This window comes from Urtica dioica, chromosome 5 (assembly GCF_054948205.1).
Source record: "Urtica dioica subsp. dioica isolate 48M chromosome 5, U.dioica_male_clone48M_v1_H2, whole genome shotgun sequence".
In the NCBI taxonomy this organism is placed as follows: Eukaryota; Viridiplantae; Streptophyta; class Magnoliopsida; order Rosales; family Urticaceae; genus Urtica; species Urtica dioica.
In genome coordinates this window covers 2,743,856-2,770,329 of record NC_142760.1, presented here as the reverse complement: position 1 = coordinate 2,770,329, position 26,474 = coordinate 2,743,856, and the positions used below count along the sequence as shown (strand labels likewise).

The 26,474-nt window shown below is 37.5% G+C and overlaps 1 protein-coding gene and 2 pseudogenes across 1 annotated transcript; all 3 read left to right on the top strand.

Annotated features, from left to right (window-relative positions):
* Positions 1–2,100: 2,100 nt before the first annotated feature.
* On the top strand, positions 2,101–5,484 carry LOC149394815 (polyol transporter 5-like). The gene is made up of 4 exons (XM_089615712.1): positions 2,101–2,329; positions 2,846–3,192; positions 3,857–4,409; positions 4,632–5,484. The coding sequence occupies exons 1-4, from the start codon at positions 2,164–2,166 to the stop codon at positions 5,132–5,134; spliced, it is 1,569 nt and encodes a 522-aa protein (XP_089471838.1). The 5' UTR covers positions 2,101–2,163; the 3' UTR covers positions 5,135–5,484.
* Positions 5,485–10,067: 4,583 nt separating this feature from the next.
* On the top strand, positions 10,068–13,140 carry LOC149394814 (polyol transporter 5-like; annotated as a pseudogene).
* A 4,579-nt stretch (positions 13,141–17,719) lies between these two features.
* On the top strand, positions 17,720–20,602 carry LOC149394813 (polyol transporter 5-like; annotated as a pseudogene).
* The last annotated feature ends 5,872 nt before the right edge of the window (positions 20,603–26,474 follow it).

The following is a 26,474-nucleotide window of genomic DNA, read 5'->3' as shown; positions in this document are numbered from 1 at the left end:
TTAAATCTTGACGACGAGATGCACATTTTGAATTTGGATTTTTGGCTGTAGAATTTGAGAAACTCATATATTGTTCGTTTATACTGTATTTTTAATTTTTAAACTCATATATTGTTCGTTGATATTGTATTTTTAAATTTTAATTAAATTTTATATGAATATTATATTTTGTTATGAATATATTAGATGACTACTAAATCATCTAACAAACAAGTCAAACCAAACAAAACATGACTACTAAGAAATTAACCATGTGAAAGCACAAATTGATAGTTTTCACTTTACACTAGTAAACGTGAAGGACGTGGGTATGAATATGATAAACTCACCATTCCCAAAAATTAAGACGGGTGGATAAAAAAAGTGATAAATTAAAGGGCCAGAGACCTTACACATGCCCATACATCGCTAGAATCTCACACTACATCAACAACTCTCACAAAAGTTTTATTTTTTTATTATGATAGATTGGTTAGTCTGTTTTAGAAAAAAGTTGGGTCTAAAATCATTGAAAAATCTTGAACTATGGCACGGCACGGTATGATAAAGATTTAAGTATTAAATATGAAGTATTTAAAATAAAATTCGTACATAGTAATCATATGCCTTATAGTTCGTGATTACCAATTTTCGGACAGAAAACCGACGAGTCCTTGGGTGTTTTGATGATTTTTAGTGTGTTTTCAATTTAATTGGGCTCAGATGACTCCGAAAACAGCCCTTTCAATATTAAAAACACCTTTGTAACTTAAATCACACACTTTTACTTTTAATTTGATTTCTACCTTTACTTAGTTTTTGGAGAGAAAAAAGATTAGATAGTTGCGTTCATCGACAATCACAATTTCTTTCTTATTCCTTTAATCTTTTGAACTCTAGTTTATTTTTAATGAAGATGTCGTTTGTCTATTTATTTTCACTGTCTTTTTCGCTTATTGTTGTTCTTCGCTTCACCATGCACTAATCTTCCATAGGGATGTGGTGTAGCGAGTTCGTGAATCAGTGATGGATTCTCATTGATATATTGTTGAATTGTTATTATTCTGACTGCTTTGCTTAATTCAAATCCGTGCTTATTGCTTGTATGCATGATCTTTAATTTCACCCGGTGCTTGAGAAAGACTAGGTTGTTAGTGTGCTTGATTTGAATTATGGTAATACATTCCTAGGGTAGATATAGCTAGGCTGTTATCGACTCGCGTGAATACTCTTGTGTTTAATGCTTGCCGTGCTTTTTAGGGATTGATATCGAGAGATGAAATTCCGGCATATAGGTTTAGGTTGCTAGATGCTCGAGAGAGATTTAGTGATATGATTAGCGTGATATGAGTAGTAAAGTGTGAATAATAATAATCATGCGTGAATTCCCTTGAATCCGAACTGAAGATTGAACTCGTGAAACCATAGCTCTGCCTCTCTCTATCCGTTAAACACGTTTCTTTTATTCATTTGTTTATTTAAATTGCTTGTTGAAAAGTTTGTGACAACCTTTCCTCAATTCCTCTGGGTTCTTTTCGTAATAGTGAAACTTGAATATAAATTTAACTAGTTCTCGTGGGATCGACTCGCACTTGCGATTTATTACTATTGCGATCACATACACTTATCGCAACACCAATTCAATAATCGGACAACATAACTCATGAAAGTAACAAATATCATGTGATGTTGTAATTACCTCCGGTTTTTAGTGGTTTTGGTCCAATGAAATTCAAAATTCCATGTTATCAATACAAAAATTATTGTTAATTTTTTAAATACTTTGCCATGTCTCAAACACACGACCGTCACCAAGTTCCAAGCATATACATAATGTATTTGTTTTAAAAAGTTCACACATCATAAACAATACAAGTGAAAGAGAATATTATGCATGTTCGTGAATTGAAATAAGCCATACAAATCGTAATAACACGTACACGTGTTCCAACTCGATCTCTTGTTACACGTTTGGTAAAACTTTATTAATTAATATAGCAAAACAAAAACGGTTCCCTAATTTATACGGCATTTTCTTTGTCTATATAACCTCTCTTCTAATCCTTAACCATATGTCTCCGCACAAATAGTTCATTTTTTTAGATATACATAACACTCATATGCTCTTCATCTTCTTCTTCCTCTAACTACTCTCTCAAAAAAAGAAAGAGAAACACATCAATCATGGCTGACCAGAAAATTATCACTAACACTAACGAGGACAGCAACAACAATGGAGTTGGACAGAGAACCATCGTAGACTTTGACCCTAAAAAGAGACCCAAAAGAAACGTCTTTGCCATTGCCTGTGCCATCTTGGCTTCCATGACCTCCATTTTACTGGGTTACCGTAAATCTCTCTCTCTCTCTCTCTCTCTCTCTCTCTCTCTCTCTCTATATATATATATATATATATATATATATTCTATATATTATATATATATGCACACACATAAAACCACTTATTATATTACTCAATTTTAAGTACTAAATACACTTTTTCGCTAATCAAACCATAATACTACAACTTTCACTCTTTTTGTTAAATTTCCATTAATTTACAGCATGTACACACAACGCATATATACATTATAAATACATACACACACACACACATATATATATATATATATATATGTATGCTATATATATTGATTATCACCGAGTTTCATCTTAAAGAGAAAAGTAGTTTTTTGAACGAAATGGCTCGTTATCTTGAATAATTTTTCAAGATCGAATACTCGTTTGGAATTTTTTGAGCTCTATTTTAAGTAATATAGTAATATGTATATATATATATATATATATGTGTGTGTGTGTGTGTGTGTGTGTGTGTGTGTGTGTGTGTGTGTGTGTGTGTGTGCAGACATAGGAGTGATGAGCGGGGCAGTGATATACATCCAAAGAGACCTGAAGATAACCGACGTTCAGGTTCAGATTCTGATGGGGATTCTGAACGTGTACTCGAATCTGGGCTCCGCCGCTGCCGGGATGACCTCCAACTGGATCGGGCGGCGATACACCATTGTGTTCGCCGGAGCAATATTCTTCGCCGGAGCGATCCTCATGGGTTTCGCCCAAAACTACGCGTTCCTAATGTTCGGCCGATTCGTTTCCGGGATTGGAGTCGGATACGGCCTCATGATCGCTCCGGTCTACACTGCCGAGGTCTCTCCGGCCTCAACCCGGGGATTCCTCACATCCTTCCATGAAGTATATATATACATATGTTATCTATGCGTTGACATCTTTGCCTGCATATATATATTGTCCTCCATGACTGCTTTTTTTATTTTAGTTTTTTGGTTATTATATATTTTATTTTTAAAAATGATTTAAAAAGTTATTACTCTTTATAAACTCAACCATTAAAAAACAAAGATATATTCAGAGGAAAAAAAAGGAGAAATTGTCTTAATTATCAACATTCGATAAAAAAAAAAAAAAAAAAAAAATCAATTTTCCCATAAAAAATTTAATTTGACCTAAAATACTAGTAAATTATTTGTATAAATACAATTTTACCTTCAACATTATGTCAACAATTGACATATATTGTTGAATCTGTTAGATATCAACGATCGATATTTATGTTAACAATTGATATAAATTGTTGACATCAATTATTGAGGATAAAATTGTATTCGTAAATGATTTATTAGTATATATATTATAATAAATGACAATATCTTCGTTGTCTATACTCTATACATATACAAGACCCATGAACTTTCCAATTATTATTATTTAATTTTTCATGATATTATTATTAATAAATTCGTACAGATATTTTCTTCATGAGCTTACAATATCAATAAAAATATTTTTTTACTCAAATAACATTTTTTTATCACCCCACACTTATTTTATTTTACAGGTGTTCATCAACACGGGAATTCTACTGGGCTACCTGTCAAACTACGCATTCCGTGGGCTTGGCCAGAACTTGAACTGGCGCGTGATGCTCGGCGTCGGAGCAATCCCGTCGGTAATTCTGGCCGTTGGAGTTTTGGCGATGCCGGAGTCGCCGCGGTGGCTGGTGATGCAGGGCCGCCTCGGCGACGCCAGAAAAGTCCTCCGAAAGACCTCCGACTCGCCAGAAGAAGCCCAGCTCCGGCTCTCCGAGATCAAAGAGGCGGCGAGGATCCCCGAGAACTGGGAAGGCGTGTGGCGCGAGCTTTTCCTCCACCCGACTCCGGCGATCCGCCACGTGCTCATCACCGGAATCGGAATCCACTTCTTCCAACAAGCCTCGGGTATCGACGCGGTGGTGCTGTACAGCCCCAAGATCTTCGAGAAAGCCGGGATAACCTCCGACGACAAGAAGCTCCTGGCCACCGTGGCGGTAGGGTTTGTCAAGACCATGTTCATTCTGGTCGCCACGTTTATGCTTGACCGGTTCGGTCGGAGACCGTTGCTGTTGACCAGCGTGGCCGGGATCAGTGACGGAGCCAGAAAAGCCCATCAGGGGGCTAATTTGAAAAAAAAAATTCAGGGGGGCTTGATTGTAAAAAATTTATAAAAATTGGGCCAAAAGTATAAATTTTCAAGGGAAAAAAATGTAATTTTTTTTTAAAATGGGCAAAAAGTGCAAATTTTTTTTTTTTGAGGGGGGCCTTAAGCCCCCCCTGGGCCTTAACTGGCTCCGTCACTGGCCGGGATGATCGCTTCTCTCGGGACTCTGGGCGTGGCGTTGACCGTGATTGACCAGTCCGACGAGAAGCTCCAGTGGGCTCTGGTGCTGGCGATCGCGATGGTGCTCGCCTACGTGGCGGCATTCTCTATCGGGATGGGGCCCATCACGTGGGTGTACAGCTCGGAGATTTTTCCGATGCGGCTGAGGGCTCAGGGTACCAGCGCCGGGGTGGCGATCAACAGGCTCACGAGCGGCGCGATCTCGATGAGCTTCATTTCGCTTTACAAAGCGATCACTATCGGCGGCGCATTTTTCCTCTTCATGAGCGTCGCGGCTTTTGCGTTCGTCTTCTTCTTCGTTTTGATGCCCGAGACGCGGGGAAGGACGCTCGAGGAAACGGACGTGCTCTTCGGCCGGTTCCACAAGTGGCGGTCCGCCGAGGCCAAGCTCAAAGGGAACAACAAGGACAAGAGAGTCAACGGCAACGACGATAATAACGGTCAAATACAGTTCAATTAAGAGAGTGTGAGATAGTTGGGAAATGAAGGGGTTCAATGTTTTGTTTAGAATGGGCTTTTTCAAAGGGGGACTAGTAAGGTATGTAATTTGTGTGTGGAAAGAAAGGGAAAGAGACCGTTTAAGTGTTGATTTATAACGATAAAGTTATAGCAATATCGAAGGTTTGAGGGTTCTATCTACACCAATGAATTATATGATCCTAATTTCTTGGTTTGACTTTACTATGTTGAAGAAAAATTGCGAGAGCTTGTCATAATATTAATGGGTATAGAGTTTAATATCCGGTACGTGGAAAATGAATGTAAATTGTTCTAATGATATAATAATAGCAATATTGAAGGTTTGAGAGTTCTATCTACACTAATGGATTATATGATCCTAATTTCTTGGTTTGCTGTGTTGAAGAAAAATGCGAGACCTTGTAATAATGGGTATAGAGTTTTATATCCGGTGGGAAATGATTGTAAATCTATTAGTATTTCAGACATAAGAAGCTGATTGAGAAAAGTGAAAGGATGTAGTGAAATATGTTTGATTATTATTAGTCACCAACTAACTACATGCTGTGTGAATGGTTCCCATAAATTTGGTAATGGAAGTTTTCTGTTTGGTTCCCATAAAGGGAGTTGTGCTATCAAATAAACCATTTTCTTATAAAATTAACGTATGTAATGGGCCTGACTGAACCAACTTGGGCTGAGCTGATTTAAGCCCAATCTCCGGTTCTTGCGCTGATACAATAATTATTTCTAATTTTAAACGAGTGTAGTTTATCCTTACCAGCAAAAGTTGAAGGAAATTATAAACATTATATATATATATATATATATATATATATATATATATATATATATATAAATCAAATAAAATCTTAAACAATAAAGAAAAGATAAATATCATATTATAGACTTTAAAATCGGATAAATTTCATATTCTAATCAATGTCTGAGTTGGGGCTGATTGTGGACGGTATTTTGCACAATTTGCTCATGCACATAGTTTGGCAGAATTTGCTCTTAGTTTGATTCCTATATTATTATGGAAAACATGGCAAATAAAGAGCCTGTAGAAATATAAAAATATGACTATACATATAAACTATGACACTCAATCAAACAATAAGATATAGGTAATCTACTCATATACACACAGTGATTTACACAAATTACTGAGGATTGATGGAATTGAAATCATATACATTGATAAGACAAACAAAAATATTAACTATGTTGATAAAATTATATACACTCTGAAAACGATGAATATGCACACAAACAATCTCAAAATTTTGATCATATTATAACTTCCACTAACTTCTTTTAAAAGGGATAGTTACTGCTAACCTATGTCACAAATGGTTGAAGTAAAAGGAAAATAAACAAATCAATGTCGTCACATCCTTTCTGAGCTTAAATTGAGAGATTAAAACAAATAAGGAGGTATTTTAGAACGCCTCGTAATCTTCTCTCGTCTCTTAACTTTTTTAAGGGATAATTACTACTAAATACAAACGATTGTAGTACAAAATACAAATGAATTCGAGTCCAGTATCATTGATTGTAAATCAGAAACATGAACAAACTATAGATATATCGTCAGTAATTTAAGATTTCAAAAATTATAATTATTTTGCTGAAGTAATAGTAGAAAAGAAAAAAAAAATCGATGTTGTCATTTTTTTTTTCTGAACGTGGAGAGATTAAAACAAAAAAGAAGGTAGTTCCCTTTTAAAGAAGTAAGTCAATAAGGAACTGGTTTCGATGTATATTATGCTAGATGCCGAAATATATAATAAATGATATACTGAGTTTTTGTACGTGCTGTCAAGATAGCGACCATAATAATGAGAGATTTTGGAATTCAAACTTTATTAAGTTGAATTAAACCATTGCCAATTTGTTCAAGAGTAGAAAAATATATGGATAAAAATAAAAATACATGATATTATGCAACGGAGAATTATATGTACGTACGTTTATGTATAATGAAAGTATGTGCACGTAGTCATGAGAGAAAAAAAATGAGGGTATTTTAAAGTACCTATGTATAATAAATTAGTGTATTGTATATATGTTGTATGACTTTGTAGCAAGCAAACCTTGTAAGTTGTACTTCAACGTTCGTTTTACAATAATATTGAGAAGTTAAGTGCTTCATATTTAAAGTAGAAATCATCCACCTGTCTTTTATATCATAATAAAATAAAATAATTTCAAGTAAAATAAATATAAAAATGTTTAATATTTACACTTGTTACGGTTAAATGTCCTAATGGAATGTCATAACTCATAACTAATAACCATCTGAGCATAAGCTCAAAGACATAATTTTAATCTATAGAGGAGAAGCTAAAAACATATGTCCTAATGGAATGTTTAATAAATTGTATGATGAGAAACTTTTCGGATCATAAGCTAAAAACGTATGCTACCAAGTAGAACCCTCATAGAGGAGAAGCATAGGAATCTATAGCATATTAAGATTGTACAAAAATTGATTGAAAACTAATTTATTTGATAATTAACCGGACCAAATTTAAAACAACAATCAATGGGATGTCAAAAATAATAAATTGGTGAGGTTAATTGGTCCAGCTTTTTAAATTAGATGGATTGTCCAAGAGTGTTTATGGCTCCCTTAGACCTTTTTCCCTTAGAGGACTGACTGCTTTCGTCCTCTGATCAAGCTCTCCTCGAGCACCTTGTATGTCTGGCTTCTACTAGGAACAAGTATTTCTTTGAATATCTTCGTCTCCATCCATGTACACCTTTTCGTTGTCAATCACTTTTAAAATAGAAACCGTGTCTTAAATCTTGACGACGAGATGCACATTTTGAATTTGGATTTTTGGCTGTAGAATTTGAGAAACTCATATATTGTTCGTTTATACTGTATTTTTAATTTTTAAACTCATATATTGTTCGTTGATATTGTATTTTTAAATTTTAATTAAATTTTATATGGATATTATATTTTGTTATGAATATATTAGATGACTACTAAATCATCTAACAAACAAGTCAAACCAAACAAAACATGACTACTAAGAAATTAACCATGTGAAAGCACAAATTGATAGTTTTCACTTTACACTAGTAAACGTGAAGGACGTGGGTATGAATATGATAAACTCACCATTCCCAAAAATCAAGACGGGTGGATAAAAAAAGTGATAAATTAAAGGGCCAGAGACCTTACACATGCCCATACATCGCTAGAATCTCACACTACATCAACAACTCTCACAAAAGTTTTATTTTTTTTATTATGATAGATTGGTTAGTCTGTTTTAGAAAAAAGTTTGGTCTAAAATCATTGAAAAATCTTGAACTATGGCACGGCACGGTATGATAAAGATTTAAGTATTAAATATGAAGTATTTAAAATAAAATTCATACATAGTTAATCATATGCCTTATAGTTCGTGATTACCAATTTTCGGACAGAAAACCGACGAGTCCTTGGGTGTTTTGATGATTTTTAGTGTGTTTTCAATTTAATTGGGCTCAGATGACTCCGAAAACAGCCCTTTCAATATTAAAAACACCTTTGTAACTTAAATCACACACTTTTACTTTTAATTTGATTTCTACCTTTACTTAGTTTTTGGAGAGAAAAAAGATTAGATAGTTGCGTTCATCGACAATCACAGTTTCTTTCTTATTCCTTTAATCTTTTGAACTCTAGTTTATTTTTAATGAAGATGTCGTTTGTCTATTTATTTTCACTGTCTTTTTCTCTTATTGTTGTTCTTCGCTTCACCATGCACTAATCTTCCATAGGGATGTGGTGTAGCGAGTTCGTGAATCAGTGATGGATTCTCATTGATATATTGTTGAATTGTTATTATTCTGACTGCTTTGCTTAATTCAAATCCGTGCTTATTGCTTGTATGCATGATCTTTAATTTCACCCGGTGCTTGAGAAAGACTAGGTTGTTAGTGTGCTTGATTTGAATTATGGTAATACATTCCTAGGGTAGATATAGCTAGGCTGTTATCGACTCGCGTGAATACTCTTGTGTTTAATGCTTGCCGTGCTTTTTAGGGATTGATATCGAGAGATGAAATTCCGGCATATAGGTTTAGGTTGCTAGATGCTCGAGAGAGATTTAGTGATATGATTAGCGTGATATGAGTAGTAAAGTGTGAATAATAATAATCATGCGTGAATTCCCTTGAATCCGAACTGAAGATTGAACTCGTGAAATCATAGTTCTGCCTCTCTCTATCCGTTAAACACGTTTCTTTTATTAATTTGTTTATTTAAATTGCTTGTTGAAAAGTTTGTGACAACCTTTCCTCAATTCCTCTGGGTTCTTTTCGTAATAGTGAAACTTGAATATAAATTTAACTAGTTCTCGTGGGATCGACTCGCGCTTGCGATTTATTACTATTGCGATCACATACACTTATCGCAACACCAATTCAATAATCGGACAACATAACTCATAAAAGTAACAAATATCATGTGATGTTGTAATTACCTCCGGTTTTTAGTGGTTTTGGTCCAATGAAATTCAAAATTCCATGTTATCAATACAAAAATTATTGTTAATTTTTTAAATACTTTGCCATGTCTCAAACACACGACCGTCACCAAGTTCCAAGCATATACATAATGTATTTGTTTTAAAAAGTTCACACATCATAAACAATACAAGTGAAAGAGAATATTATGCATGTTCGTGAATTGAAATAAGCCATACAAATCGTAATAACACGTACACGTGTTCCAACTCGATCTCTTGTTACACGTTTGGTAAAACTTTATTAATTAATATAGCAAAACAAAAACGGTTCCCTAATTTATACGGCATTTTCTTTGTCTATATAACCTCTCTTCTAATCCTTAACCATATGTCTCCGCACAAATAGTTCATGTTTTTAGATATACATAACACTCATATGCTCTTCATCTTCTTCTTCCTCTAACTACTCTCTCAAAAAAAGAAAGAGAAACACATCAATCATGGCTGACCAGAAAATTATCACTAACACTAACGAGGACAGCAACAACAATGGAGTTGGACAGAGAACCATCGTAGACTTTGACCCTAAAAAGAGACCCAAAAGAAACGTCTTTGCCATTGCCTGTGCCATCTTGGCTTCCATGACCTCCATTTTACTGGGTTACCGTAAATCTCTCTCTCTCTCTCTCTCTCTCTCTCTCTCTCTCTATATATATATATATATATATATTCTATATATTATATATATATGCACACACATAAAACCACTTATTATATTACTCAATTTTAAGTACTAAATACACTTTTTCGCTAATCAAACCATAATACTCAAACTTTTTGTTAAATTTCCATTAATTTACAGCATGTACACACAACGCATATATACATTATAAATACATATACACACACATATATATATATATATATATGTATGCTATATATATTGATTATCACCGAGTTTCATCTTAAAGAGAAAAGTAGTTTTTTGAACGAAATGGCTCGTTATCTTGAATAATTTTTCAAGATCGAATACTCGTTTGGAATTTTTTGAGCTCTATTTTAAGTAATATAGTAATATATATATATATATATATATATGTGTGTGTGTGTGTGTGTGTGCAGACATAGGAGTGATGAGCGGGGCAGTGATATACATCCAAAGAGACCTGAAGATAACCGACGTTCAGGTTCAGATTCTGATGGGGATTCTGAACGTGTACTCGAATCTGGGCTCCGCCGCTGCCGGTATGACCTCCAACTGGATCGGGCGGCGATACACCATTGTGTTCGCCGGAGCAATATTCTTCGCCGGAGCGATCCTCATGGGTTTCGCCCAAAACTACGCGTTCCTAATGTTCGGCCGATTCGTTTCCGGGATTGGAGTCGGATACGGCCTCATGATCGCTCCGGTCTACACTGCCGAGGTCTCTCCGGCCTCAACCCGGGGATTCCTCACATCCTTCCATGAAGTATATATATACATATGTTATCTATGCGTTGACATCTTTGCCTGCATATATATATTGTCCTCCATGACTGCTTTTTTTATTTTAGTTTTTTGGTTATTATATATTTTATTTTTAAAAATGATTTAAAAAGTTATTACTTTTTATAAACTCAACCAGTAAAAAAAAAAAAAGATATATTCAGAAGAAAAAAAAAAGGAGAAATTCTTGTCTTAATTATCAACATTCGATAAAAAAAATAATAAAAAAAAAAAAATATTCAATTTTCCCATCAAAAATTTAATTTGACCTAAAATACTAATAAATTATTTGTATAAATACAATTTTACCTTCAACATTATGTCAACAATTAACATATATTGTTGAATCTGTTAGATATCAACGATCGATATTTATGTTAACAATTGATATAAATTGTTGACATCAATTATTGGGGATAAAATTGTATTCGTAAATGATTTATTAGTATATATATTATAATAAATGACAATATCTTCGTTGTCTATACTCTATACATATACAAGACCCACGAACTTTCCAATTATTATTATTTAATTTTTCATGATATTATTATCAATAAATTCGTACATACACATATTTTCTTCATGAGCTTACAATATCAATAAAAACATTTTTTTTTATCACCCCACACTTATTTTATTTTACAGGTGTTCATCAACACGGGAATTCTACTGGGCTACCTGTCAAACTACGCATTCCGTGGGCTTGGCCAGAACTTGAACTGGCGCGTGATGCTCGGCGTCGGAGCAATCCCGTCGGTAATTCTGGCCGTTGGAGTTTTGGCGATGCCGGAGTCGCCACGGTGGCTGGTGATGCAGGGCCGCCTGGGCGACGCCAGAAAAGTCCTCCGAAAGACCTCCGACTCGCCAGAAGAAGCCCAGCTCCGGCTCTCCGAGATCAAAGAGGCGGCGAGGATCCCCGAGAACTGGGAAGGCGTGTGCGCGAGCTTTTCCTCCACCCGACTCCGGCGATCCGCCACGTGCTCATCACCGGAATCGGAATCCACTTCTTCCAACAAGCCTCGGGTATCGAAGCGGTGGTGCTGTACAGCCCCAAGATCTTCGAGAAAGCCGGGATAACCTCCGACGACAAGAAGCTCCTGGCCACCGTGGCGGTAGGGTTTGTCAAGACCATGTTCATTCTGGTCGCCACGTTTATGCTTGACCGGTTCGGTCGGAGACCGTTGCTGTTGACCAGCGTGGCCGGGATGATCGCTTCTCTCGGGACTCTGGGCGTGGCGTTGACCGTGATTGACCAGTCCGACGAGAAGCTCCAGTGGGCTCTGGTGCTGGCGATCGCGATGGTGCTCGCCTACGTGGCGGCATTCTCTATCGGGATGGGGCCCATCGCGTGGGTGTACAGCTCGGAGATTTTTCCGATGCGGCTGAGGGCTCAGGGTACCAGCGCCGGGGTGGCGATCAACAGGCTCACGAGCGGCGCGATCTCGATGAGCTTCATTTCGCTTTACAAAGCGATCACTATCGGCGGCGCATTTTTCCTCTTCATGAGCGTCGCGGCTTTTGCGTTCGTCTTCTTCTTCGTTTTGATGCCCGAGACGCGGGGAAGGACGCTCGAGGAAATGGACGTGCTCTTCGGCCGGTTCCACAAGTGGCGGTCCGCCGAGGCCAAGCTCAAAGGGAACAACAAGGACAAGAGAGTCGACGGCAACGACGATAATAACGGTCAAATACAGCTCAATTAAGAGAGTGTGAGATAGTTGGGAAATGAAGGGGTTCAATGTTTTGTTTAGAATGGGCTTTTTCAAAGGGGGACTAGTAAGGTATGTAATTTGTGTGTGGAAAGAAAGGGAAAGAGACCGTTTAAGTGTTGATTTATAATGATAAAGTTATAGCAATATCGAAGGTTTGAGGGTTCTATCTACACCAATGAATTATATGATCCTAATTTCTTGGTTTGACTTTGCTATGTTGAAGAAAAATTGCGAGAGCTTGTAATAATGGGTATAGAGTTTAATATCCGGTACGTGGAAAATGAATGTAAATTGTTCTAATGATATAATAATAGCAATATTGAAGGTTTGAGAGTTCTATCTACACTAATGGATTATATGATCCTAATTTCTTGGTTTGCTGTGTTGAAGAAAAATGCGAGACCTTGTAATAATGGGTATAGAGTTTTATATCCGGTGGGAAATGATTGTAAATCTATTAGTATTTCAGACATAAGAAGCTGATTGAGAAAAGTGAAAGGATGTAGTGAAATATGTTTGATTATTATTAGTCACTAACTAACTACATGCTGTGTGAATGGTTCCCATAAATTTGGTAATGGAAGTTTTCTGTTTGGTTCCCATAAAGGGAGTTGTGCTATCAAATAAACCATTTTCTTATAAAATTAACGTATGTAATGGGCCTGACTGAACCAACTTGGGCTGAGCTGATTTAAGCCCAATCTCCGGTTCTTGCGCTGATACAATAATTATTTCTAATTTTAAACGAGTGTAGTTTATCCTTACCAGCAAAAGTTGAAGGAAATTATAAACATTATATATATATATATATATATATATATATATATATATATATATATAAATCAAATAAAATCTTAAACAATAAAGAAAAGATAAATATCATATTATAGACTTTAAAATCGGATAAATTTCATATTCTAATCAATGTCTGAGTTGGGGCTGATTGTGGACGGTATTTTGCACAATTTGCTCATGCACATAGTTTGGCAGAATTTGCTCTTAGTTTGATTCCTATATTATTATGGAAAACATGGCAAATAAAGAGCCTGTAGAAATATAAAAATATGACTATACATATAAACTATGACACTCAATCAAACAATAAGATATAGGTAATCTACTCATATACACACAGTGATTTACACAAATTACTGAGGATTGATGGAATTGAAATCATATACATTGATAAGACAAACAAAAATATTAACTATGTTGATAAAATTATATACACTCTGAAAACGATGAATATGCACACAAACAATCTCAAAATTTTGATCATATTATAACTTCCACTAACTTCTTTTAAAAGGGATAGTTACTGCTAACCTATGTCACAAATGGTTGAAGTAAAAGGAAAATAAACAAATCAATGTCGTCACATCCTTTCTGAGCTTAAATTGAGAGATTAAAACAAATAAGGAGGTATTTTAGAACGCCTCGTAATCTTCTCTCGTCTCTTAACTTTTTTAAGGGATAATTACTACTAAATACAAACGATTGTAGTACAAAATACAAATGAATTCGAGTCCAGTATCATTGATTGTAAATCAGAAACATGAACAAACTATAGATATATCGTCAGTAATTTAAGATTTCAAAAATTATAATTATTTTGCTGAAGTAATAGTAGAAAAGAAAAAAAAAATCGATGTTGTCATTTTTTTTTTCTGAACGTGGAGAGATTAAAACAAAAAAGAAGGTAGTTCCCTTTTAAAGAAGTAAGTCAATAAGGAACTGGTTTCGATGTATATTATGCTAGATGCCGAAATATATAATAAATGATATACTGAGTTTTTGTACGTGCTGTCAAGATAGCGACCATAATAATGAGAGATTTTGGAATTCAAACTTTATTAAGTTGAATTAAACCATTGCCAATTTGTTCAAGAGTAGAAAAATATATGGATAAAAATAAAAATACATGATATTATGCAACGGAGAATTATATGTACGTACGTTTATGTATAATGAAAGTATGTGCACGTAGTCATGAGAGAAAAAAAATGAGGGTATTTTAAAGTACCTATGTATAATAAATTAGTGTATTGTATATATGTTGTATGACTTTGTAGCAAGCAAACCTTGTAAGTTGTACTTCAACGTTCGTTTTACAATAATATTGAGAAGTTAAGTGCTTCATATTTAAAGTAGAAATCATCCACCTGTCTTTTATATCATAATAAAATAAAATAATTTCAAGTAAAATAAATATAAAAATGTTTAATATTTACACTTGTTACGGTTAAATGTCCTAATGGAATGTCATAACTCATAACTAATAACCATCTGAGCATAAGCTCAAAGACATAATTTTAATCTATAGAGGAGAAGCTAAAAACATATGTCCTAATGGAATGTTTAATAAATTGTATGATGAGAAACTTTTCGGATCATAAGCTAAAAACGTATGCTACCAAGTAGAACCCTCATAGAGGAGAAGCATAGGAATCTATAGCATATTAAGATTGTACAAAAATTGATTGAAAACTAATTTATTTGATAATTAACCGGACCAAATTTAAAACAACAATCAATGGGATGTCAAAAATAATAAATTGGTGAGGTTAATTGGTCCAGCTTTTTAAATTAGATGGATTGTCCAAGAGTGTTTATGGCTCCCTTAGACCTTTTTCCCTTAGAGGACTGACTGCTTTCGTCCTCTGATCAAGCTCTCCTCGAGCACCTTGTATGTCTGGCTTCTACTAGGAACAAGTATTTCTTTGAATATCTTCGTCTCCATCCATGTACACCTTTTCGTTGTCAATCACTTTTAAAATAGAAACCGTGTCTTAAATCTTGACGACGAGATGCACATTTTGAATTTGGATTTTTGGCTGTAGAATTTGAGAAACTCATATATTGTTCGTTTATACTGTATTTTTAATTTTTAAACTCATATATTGTTCGTTGATATTGTATTTTTAAATTTTAATTAAATTTTATATGGATATTATATTTTGTTATGAATATATTAGATGACTACTAAATCATCTAACAAACAAGTCAAACCAAACAAAACATGACTACTAAGAAATTAACCATGTGAAAGCACAAATTGATAGTTTTCACTTTACACTAGTAAACGTGAAGGACGTGGGTATGAATATGATAAACTCACCATTCCCAAAAATCAAGACGGGTGGATAAAAAAAGTGATAAATTAAAGGGCCAGAGACCTTACACATGCCCATACATCGCTAGAATCTCACACTACATCAACAACTCTCACAAAAGTTTTATTTTTTTTATTATGATAGATTGGTTAGTCTGTTTTAGAAAAAAGTTTGGTCTAAAATCATTGAAAAATCTTGAACTATGGCACGGCACGGTATGATAAAGATTTAAGTATTAAATATGAAGTATTTAAAATAAAATTCATACATAGTTAATCATATGCCTTATAGTTCGTGATTACCAATTTTCGGACAGAAAACCGACGAGTCCTTGGGTGTTTTGATGATTTTTAGTGTGTTTTCAATTTAATTGGGCTCAGATGACTCCGAAAACAGCCCTTTCAATATTAAAAACACCTTTGTAACTTAAATCACACACTTTTACTTTTAATTTGATTTCTACCTTTACTTAGTTTTTGGAGAGAAAAAAGATTAGATAGTTGCGTTCATCGACAATCACAGTTTCTTTCTTATTCCTTTAATCTTTTGAACTCTAGTTTATTTTTAATGAAGATGTCGTTTGTCTATTTATTTTCACTGTCTTTTTCTCTTATTGTTGTTCTTCGCTTCACCATGCACTAATCTTCCATAGGGATGTGGTGTAGCGAGTTCGTGAATCAGTGATGGATTCTCATTGATATATTGTTGAATTGTTATTATTCTGACTGCTTTGCTTAATTCAAATCCGTGCTTATTGCTTGTATGCATGATCTTTAATTTCACCCGGTGCTTGAGAAAGACTAGGTTGTTAGTGTGCTTGATTTGAATTATGGTAATACATTCCTAGGGTAGATATAGCTAGGCTGTTATCGACTCGCGTGAATACTCTTGTGTTTAATGCTTGCCGTGCTTTTTAGGGATTGATATCGAGAGATGAAATTCCGGCATATAGGTTTAGGTTGCTAGATGCTCGAGAGAGATTTAGTGATATGATTAGCGTGATATGAGTAGTAAAGTGTGAATAATAATAATCATGCGTGAATTCCCTTGAATCCGAACTGAAGATTGAACTCGTGAAATCATAGTTCTGCCTCTCTCTATCCGTTAAACACGTTTCTTTTATTAATTTGTTTATTTAAATTGCTTGTTGAAAAGTTTGTGACAACCTTTCCTCAATTCCTCTGGGTTCTTTTCGTAATAGTGAAACTTGAATATAAATTTAACTAGTTCTCGTGGGATCGACTCGCGCTTGCGATTTATTACTATTGCGATCACATACACTTATCGCAACACCAATTCAATAATCGGACAACATAACTCATAAAAGTAACAAATATCATGTGATGTTGTAATTACCTCCGGTTTTTAGTGGTTTTGGTCCAATGAAATTCAAAATTCCATGTTATCAATACAAAAATTATTGTTAATTTTTTAAATACTTTGCCATGTCTCAAACACACGACCGTCACCAAGTTCCAAGCATATACATAATGTATTTGTTTTAAAAAGTTCACACATCATAAACAATACAAGTGAAAGAGAATATTATGCATGTTCGTGAATTGAAATAAGCCATACAAATCGTAATAACACGTACACGTGTTCCAACTCGATCTCTTGTTACACGTTTGGTAAAACTTTATTAATTAATATAGCAAAACAAAAACGGTTCCCTAATTTATACGGCATTTTCTTTGTCTATATAACCTCTCTTCTAATCCTTAACCATATGTCTCCGCACAAATAGTTCATGTTTTTAGATATACATAACACTCATATGCTCTTCATCTTCTTCTTCCTCTAACTACTCTCTCAAAAAAAGAAAGAGAAACACATCAATCATGGCTGACCAGAAAATTATCACTAACACTAACGAGGACAGCAACAACAATGGAGTTGGACAGAGAACCATCGTAGACTTTGACCCTAAAAAGAGACCCAAAAGAAACGTCTTTGCCATTGCCTGTGCCATCTTGGCTTCCATGACCTCCATTTTACTGGGTTACCGTAAATCTCTCTCTCTCTCTCTCTCTCTCTCTCTCTCTCTCTCTATATATATATATATATATATTCTATATATTATATATATATGCACACACATAAAACCACTTATTATATTACTCAATTTTAAGTACTAAATACACTTTTTCGCTAATCAAACCATAATACTCAAACTTTTTGTTAAATTTCCATTAATTTACAGCATGTACACACAACGCATATATACATTATAAATACATATACACACACATATATATATATATATATATATGTATGCTATATATATTGATTATCACCGAGTTTCATCTTAAAGAGAAAAGTAGTTTTTTGAACGAAATGGCTCGTTATCTTGAATAATTTTTCAAGATCGAATACTCGTTTGGAATTTTTTGAGCTCTATTTTAAGTAATATAGTAATATATATATATATATATATATATGTGTGTGTGTGTGTGTGTGTGTGTGTGTGTGTGCAGACATAGGAGTGATGAGCGGGGCAGTGATATACATCCAAAGAGACCTGAAGATAACCGACGTTCAGGTTCAGATTCTGATGGGGATTCTGAACGTGTACTCGAATCTGGGCTCCGCCGCTGCCGGTATGACCTCCAACTGGATCGGGCGGCGATACACCATTGTGTTCGCCGGAGCAATATTCTTCGCCGGAGCGATCCTCATGGGTTTCGCCCAAAACTACGCGTTCCTAATGTTCGGCCGATTCGTTTCCGGGATTGGAGTCGGATACGGCCTCATGATCGCTCCGGTCTACACTGCCGAGGTCTCTCCGGCCTCAACCCGGGGATTCCTCACATCCTTCCATGAAGTATATATATACATATGTTATCTATGCGTTGACATCTTTGCCTGCATATATATATTGTCCTCCATGACTGCTTTTTTTATTTTAGTTTTTTGGTTATTATATATTTTATTTTTAAAAATGATTTAAAAAGTTATTACTTTTTATAAACTCAACCAGTAAAAAAAAAAAAAGATATATTCAGAAGAAAAAAAAAAGGAGAAATTCTTGTCTTAATTATCAACATTCGATAAAAAAAATAATAAAAAAAAAAAAATATTCAATTTTCCCATCAAAAATTTAATTTGACCTAAAATACTAATAAATTATTTGTATAAATACAATTTTACCTTCAACATTATGTCAACAATTAACATATATTGTTGAATCTGTTAGATATCAACGATCGATATTTATGTTAACAATTGATATAAATTGTTGACATCAATTATTGGGGATAAAATTGTATTCGTAAATGATTTATTAGTATATATATTATAATAAATGACAATATCTTCGTTGTCTATACTCTATACATATACAAGACCCACGAACTTTCCAATTATTATTATTTAATTTTTCATGATATTATTATCAATAAATTCGTACATACACATATTTTCTTCATGAGCTTACAATATCAATAAAAACATTTTTTTTTATCACCCCACACTTATTTTATTTTACAGGTGTTCATCAACACGGGAATTCTACTGGGCTACCTGTCAAACTACGCATTCCGTGGGCTTGGCCAGAACTTGAACTGGCGCGTGATGCTCGGCGTCGGAGCAATCCCGTCGGTAATTCTGGCCGTTGGAGTTTTGGCGATGCCGGAGTCGCCACGGTGGCTGGTGATGCAGGGCCGCCTGGGCGACGCCAGAAAAGTCCTCCGAAAGACCTCCGACTCGCCAGAAGAAGCCCAGCTCCGGCTCTCCGAGATCAAAGAGGCGGCGAGGATCCCCGAGAACTGGGAAGGCGTGTGCGCGAGCTTTTCCTCCACCCGACTCCGGCGATCCGCCACGTGCTCATCACCGGAATCGGAATCCACTTCTTCCAACAAGCCTCGGGTATCGAAGCGGTGGTGCTGTACAGCCCCAAGATCTTCGAGAAAGCCGGGATAACCTCCGACGACAAGAAGCTCCTGGCCACCGTGGCGGTAGGGTTTGTCAAGACCATGTTCATTCTGGTCGCCACGTTTATGCTTGACCGGTTCGGTCGGAGACCGTTGCTGTTGACCAGCGTGGCCGGGATGATCGCTTCTCTCGGGACTCTGGGCGTGGCGTTGACCGTGATTGACCAGTCCGACGAGAAGCTCCAGTGGGCTCTGGTGCTGGCGATCGCGATGGTGCTCGCCTACGTGGCGGCATTCTCTATCGGGATGGGGCCCATCGCGTGGGTGTACAGCTCGGAGATTTTTCCGATGCGGCTGAGGGCTCAGGGTACCAGCGCCGGGGTGGCGATCAACAGGCTCACGAGCGGCGCGATCTCGATGAGCTTCATTTCGCTTTACAAAGCGATCACTATCGGCGGCGCATTTTTCCTCTTCATGAGCGTCGCGGCTTTTGCGTTCGTCTTCTTCTTCGTTTTGATGCCCGAGACGCGGGGAAGGACGCTCGAGGAAATGGACGTGCTCTTCGGCCGGTTCCACAAGTGGCGGTCCGCCGAGGCCAAGCTCAAAGGGAACAACAAGGACAAGAGAGTCGACGGCAACGACGATAATAACGGTCAAATACAGCTCAATTAAGAGAGTGTGAGATAGTTGGGAAATGAAGGGGTTCAATGTTTTGTTTAGAATGGGCTTTTTCAAAGGGGGACTAGTAAGGTATGTAATTTGTGTGTGGAAAGAAAGGGAAGGAGACCGTTTAAGTGTTGATTTATAATGATAAAGTTATAGCAATATCGAAGGTTCGAGGGTTCTATCTACACAAATGAATTATATGATCCTAATTTCTTGGTTTGACTTTGCTATGTTGAAGAAAAATTGCGAGAGCTTGTAATAATGGGTATAGAGTTTAATATCCGGTACGTGGAAAATGAATGTAAATTGTTCTAATGATATAATAATAGCAATATTGAAGGTTTGAGAGTTCTATCTACACTAATGGATTATATGATCCTAATTTCTTGGTTTGCTGTTGAAATTCTGATTAGTTGCAATGGCAAGATGTCGCACACAATGTGTTGACAATGTGTCCGACAACTTGCTTGAACACAGATATGGATAAACAACAAAAAGTGCAGTAAACAAAGTACACAGGATATGGTTACCCAGTTCGGTGAAACACACCTACATCTGGGGGCACGCTGCCAGTGGAAAGGATTTTCACTATCTTGTAGTCAATAGTACACACAAGGTTATATCTGATTACAATCAACAAATCAATAAAACCTAGAGACTATTACTACCAGTGATCACCTAGACAGGGACTCCCCCTGAATTTGAGCTCCGTCTCAATTCCACTCTTCGAGCAACCTTCTGGCTCGGATGACCTTCAGTCTTCAGTTGTACGTGAACCTTCAATCACGAAAAGCACAAGAACCCAACTCTCACATACACTCAATCTGTGGAATAGTGTTTGAGAGAATACACCACTTAAAACCAAAACACACAGCCTCCCAGTCCGCCGGTCTTGCACGTCTAAGAGCTCTGAGTGTTTGATCAAAAGTGTCGAGGCTGCTAAGGGAGAGCACATGGCTTTTATAGCAGCTGGACAATCCTGGAAGATATCTCGGGTTTCCTTACCCGGCCTCATGCGAATATCACAAAGTAAAGACTCCATCAAAGTGAATATTCGTGCAATGAAGATAGCAGTGGAGGATATCTTGCAATGAAGGCTCCAGCGAGACAGATATCTTGTAATGAAGACAGCAGCGAGGCAATAACTCAGCAATAAGTCGCCAGCGAAGCAAACAGACGAAACTGGAAACTTGCCTGAAATACTGTCTGCACACATGAGGAAAGATGTCAATCCAGAAGATGAAACATAACACCCGACATCTTTCCATACCACTTGCACTAAAAAATAAAGCCAACAAAACAACGTAACAACAATCTCCCCCTTTGGCTATTTTTTAGGCAAGCACTTCCAGGACCAGTTCTCATACAAGCGTCATAACCAGAAAGAGAGTCAAAATAAATGACCTCATGACGCCTCTCCCCCTGATTGCCTAAAAAAGATACCAAAGGCAAGGATCGACCAACACAGAGGGAGGAACAAAAGCCTGAAAAGGGAATGAGAACTAGGAAAACAGCACATCATTCAGCAGAAAAAGTACGATAGAGCTGTCTTTCAAACCATCCAAAACGAACCATATCAGTCTGAAACACAGAAGCATGCCAAGAAACCAACATAAAGGTGTCTAAAAAGAGGTTAGATGTTACAGACCAAAAAAAAACATTAACCAGAGGGATTAGAGACATCGTTGGCAAGAGAACTTTGAGAGTCGCTGCTGACAGCATCTTCTGATTCTTGTTCATCAGGACACGTAGAGGGACTTGGTTGAGAAGTGGAAGCACCATCCATGGCAGAAGGGAGAGTCATGACAGAGATAAGACGCTCACACGCAGTCTTTCTTCGAGAAGAGATAGCAATGACTTCCTTAAGAGCAGCAACTTCTTCCAACAAACCCTTGAGAATATCGCTCTTGGCATTTTCTGACAGGGGAGCCACTTTGATGGTACCACCAACCGGGACAGATGTTGCGACAGAAGGCATGACAAGGTCCCTGGCATGTTTCCCTTCAAACAACTTAGGACTGAAAGAGAGTTCACTGGGAGGTTTACCTGCAACATCGTCAGCCCTGAGCAGATCCTTCTTCTGAGCAACCAGCAAGCCAGACAGGAGCGAAGGGAAGCCAATATGAAGCTTTACTGCATAGGACTTAGCATGCTTTGCCAGGTGGCTGAAAACAAACTCCCCAAAGTCGAAGGACGCCCGAGTACCAATCTGGTAAATGAGGCATGCCAGGTCGGAGTTGATACTGGAGCCGTGAGAGGAAGGGGCCCAATTTGCAATCCCAATTCTGTACAGAATAGAATACTTCGCCGAGAGATCTGAGGAAGGCAGGGAACCCTTGGTGGGCCAAGTCTTCTTATCATCGTTAGTGAGCTCTTTGGCAACCTCATCCAAGGAAGGAAGCCGATCAGCAGTGACAATTTTTCCTCTACCCAGAAACTCGTTGATGGCAGTGGATGATATATCAAAGCAATGGCCACGAACATAGACTTTCCCAAACTCAGGGTGATGGGGCTGATCAATCTCAGAGGACAGATTCACAATGCACTCTTTCACCAGTCTGGGATAATAAGGACCGATCCCAGAGACAGTTTTCCCAAGTTGAGCGTCGGACAAGAGTTCCATGATCACATCAATCTTTAGGGCCTCCTTAGACAATTCTTTTTCCGGAAAAATAGATCTGTGATAGACATACCTCCATTTTCTGACACGATCTTCCTCATGGAAGGAGACATTGTCCAGAGGAGCGGCGGGGACATCCTTGGGAAGCTTTTGGCCTCCGACAGATTTCCTGGAGATGAGAGACACCCCTTCAGGACGGGCAACATCTTCTTCCTCTTCCAAATCTTTCAGGACATCTGGAATTGTCTTTTCAACAGACTTTCCCTTCAGCCTTTTCTTGTTCAAGCCCATCTTCACCGGTTTCTTCATCTTCTTTTTAGCCAGGATGGTAGTGGGAGCAGCTTCTTCCACCAGCTTTCTTTTCTTCTTTTTCTTCTCTGAGAGAAGAGTGGCTAGACACACATCGTCATCTTTCTGAATTTTCTTTTTCAGAGAAGCAAGGATATCCTCTCCAACATCCTGGACAGGGTCGGACGTTCTTTCTTGCCTCTGAGAAGATGTAGGCACATCTTGCGAAACATCTTTACTTAAGCCTAACATGCCCCCAATGGCATCTTCAGGAGTAGGCTCTTGAGGCAGCGAAACCCTATCAATAGGAGAGGCAGAGACAGCAGGATTACCTAGCACAACCTTGTGAGGGCTTTCGACGGGGGAAACACCGGATGGGGTTTCTTCTTCAGGATCATCAACACTTCTTCTTTCTTCCTCAGACGAGCTGCTGGAACTAGCTTCTCCTGTGATGTCAGTGATGGAGAGAGCAGCTTTCTTCAGAATTGTGCGTCTGGCGGCAGATAGAGATGGATTCTCAGGAGGGACTGATGACCCAGCGATCGCACCTCCGGCCTGACCATCGGCGCGTATGCTGGGTTTCAGACCACGAACCCTAACTCCATGCATGTTGCTCTCAGCACTGGGCTTTCTTGTCCCGACATTTTTCTTCCTCATTGTGGCTTTGACTTTTCCAGAGGGAGTAGAGGTACTGATCCCGCTTCTTGTACCCACCATTTTGGAAAAAGAAATAAGGAAACTGCCACAAGGATAACTGTCAAAATGGGTAAGAAAGCAGATTTGGGAAACAAATCTTAAGAGCGAAGAAGTATAAGAAATTTCGAAATTCAAACAGGAAATAACTTCCCCTTCTTTCTCGGAAGAGTAACCGTCTGCATGAGTGAGAGCATGGCAAGAAAAACGACGTCGCAACTTCAAGTGGGCCTTGAACGTTCCTAGGCCCTGAGAGACAACACTTGGCATTTTAGCCCGGCAAATCAGTCGAATGAGCCAACCAGAAACATGGGCCCATGAGAGAAATAACACACCAGTAACACGAACAAGAGACAGCGAAGGATTAGCGCAAAAGTTAAGACCAAAAAATCCTTCGATAAACAATAATTGCTATTGATCAATAACACATAACCCAAGAGAAGATCTGAGATTTTCAAACCGGTTAGCATCCAAAGCCTTGGTGAAAATGTCTGCAAGCTGTTTCTCGGTGTGAATGTATTCGAGTTTGATCTTCTTTTCTTCCACAAGATCTCGAATAAAATGATGTCTGATCTCAATATGCTTGGTCTTACTGTGTTGAACAGGATTCTTTGAGATGTTGATGGCGCTAATGTTGTCGCAGAATAATGTCATGACATCTTGTCCAACATCATACTCAGCGAGCATCTGCTTCATCCAGAGAAGCTGAGTGCAACTACTCCCAGCAGCGATGTATTCAGCCTCAGCTGTGGACAAGGAAACACAGTTTTGCTTCTTGCTGAACCAAGAGATGAGATTGTTTCCAAGGTAGAAACATCCACCAGAAGTACTCTTTCTATCAACCGTGCTACCTGCCCAGTCAGCATCACAGTATCCCACAAGCGTAGAAGAAGTATCATAGGTATATAGTAAACCAAAATCAGCAGTACCTGAGATGTACCTTATGATTCTCTTAGCTTGAGCCAGATGGCTAGCTTTGGGATTGGCTTGATAGCGCGCACAAACACCTACTGAGTAGGCTATGTCTGGTCGGCTGGCAGTGAGATAAAGAAGACTGCCAATGATGCTCCTGTAGAGACTTTGATCAACAGATTCTCCATGCTCATCCTTAGTGAGTTTGATGTGAGTAGCGGCAGGGGTCCGCTTGTGAGAGGATTTCTCCAGGCCAAACTTTTTCACCAAGTTTTTGGCGTACTTACTTTGGGAAAGGAAGATACCATCATTCATTTGTTTGATCTGAAAGCCCAGAAAGTAGTTTAACTCGCCGACCATACTCATCTCAAATTCTGACTGCATTTGTCGAACAAAAAGATCCACCATCTTGCTTGACATTCCTCCAAAGACGATGTCGTCAACATAAATCTGAGCTATCATGAGATTGCCATTCTCCTTTTTCACGAACAAATTCTTGTCAACGCCACCTCGAGTATACCCATTCTGCACAAGAAATTGGGTCAGTCTTTCATACCATGCACGAGGGGCCTGCTTAAGGCCGTAGAGAGCTTTTCTGAGTTTGTAGACATGTTGTGGAGAGCTGGGATCTGTAAACCCTTTTGGTTGAGCTACATAAACTTCCTCATTTAGGTACCCATTGAGGAAAGCACTCTTAACATCCATCTGATAGAGCTTGAATTGCAGGTGACACGAGATGCTAAGCAAAAGTCTGATAGCTTCTAGTCTCGCAACAGGGGCAAAGGTTTCATCAAAATCAACGCCTTCCACCTGTGAATAGCCCTGCGCCACAAGTCTAGCTTTGTTCCGAGTTATATTACCATGTTCATCAGATTTAGGGACCAGCTCCCAGACTTGGTTTCTTTCAAACTGAACCAGTTCTTCTTGCATAGCATTAACCCAGTATTCATCATCAATAGCCTCATTAACATTTTTTGGTTCAATCTTAGAGACAAAGCAGAGATTACCAATCATTTCCCGGTAGTTAACAGGAGGTTTTCGACGAGTCTTTATTCCTTCACTGATTTCGCCAATTACCTCATGAGCAGGATGATTTTTCTGAATTCTTCGAGAAGGGATTCTCTGTTCAGTCTCAGGAGGGGATCCTGAATCTGGAACAATGTCGCTAACTTTGTCATCAGCATCAGTCATGACATTTGGATTTCCAGTGGAGATGTCGTCCAAGGGGTTATCAGCATCTGTCCTGACATCTGGGTTACTAGGAAAAACTTCATCCTCATCATTAGGACTGTTAGTAATATCATGATCATCATCATTTATCACCACATTTATCGATTCCATTATAGTCTTAGTGCGTTTGTTAAAAACACGGTATGCACGACTATTTCTAGAGTATCCAAGAAATATACCTTCATCACTTTTCGGGTCAAATTTACGCCGTGGATCCCTGTCAGCAAGAATATAACACACCGAACCAAAGACATGGAAGTATTTCACATTTGGCTTT

Coding starts and splice junctions, on each gene's coding strand:
- LOC149394815 (XM_089615712.1), top strand. CDS start 2,164: ATGGCTGACCAGAAAATTATCACTAACACTAACGAGGACAGCAACAAC. Junction 2,330..2,845: donor CTCCATTTTACTGGGTTACC/GTAAATCTCTCT, acceptor GTGTGTGTGCAG/ACATAGGAGTGATGAGCGGG. Junction 3,193..3,856: donor TCCTCACATCCTTCCATGAA/GTATATATATAC, acceptor TTTATTTTACAG/GTGTTCATCAACACGGGAAT.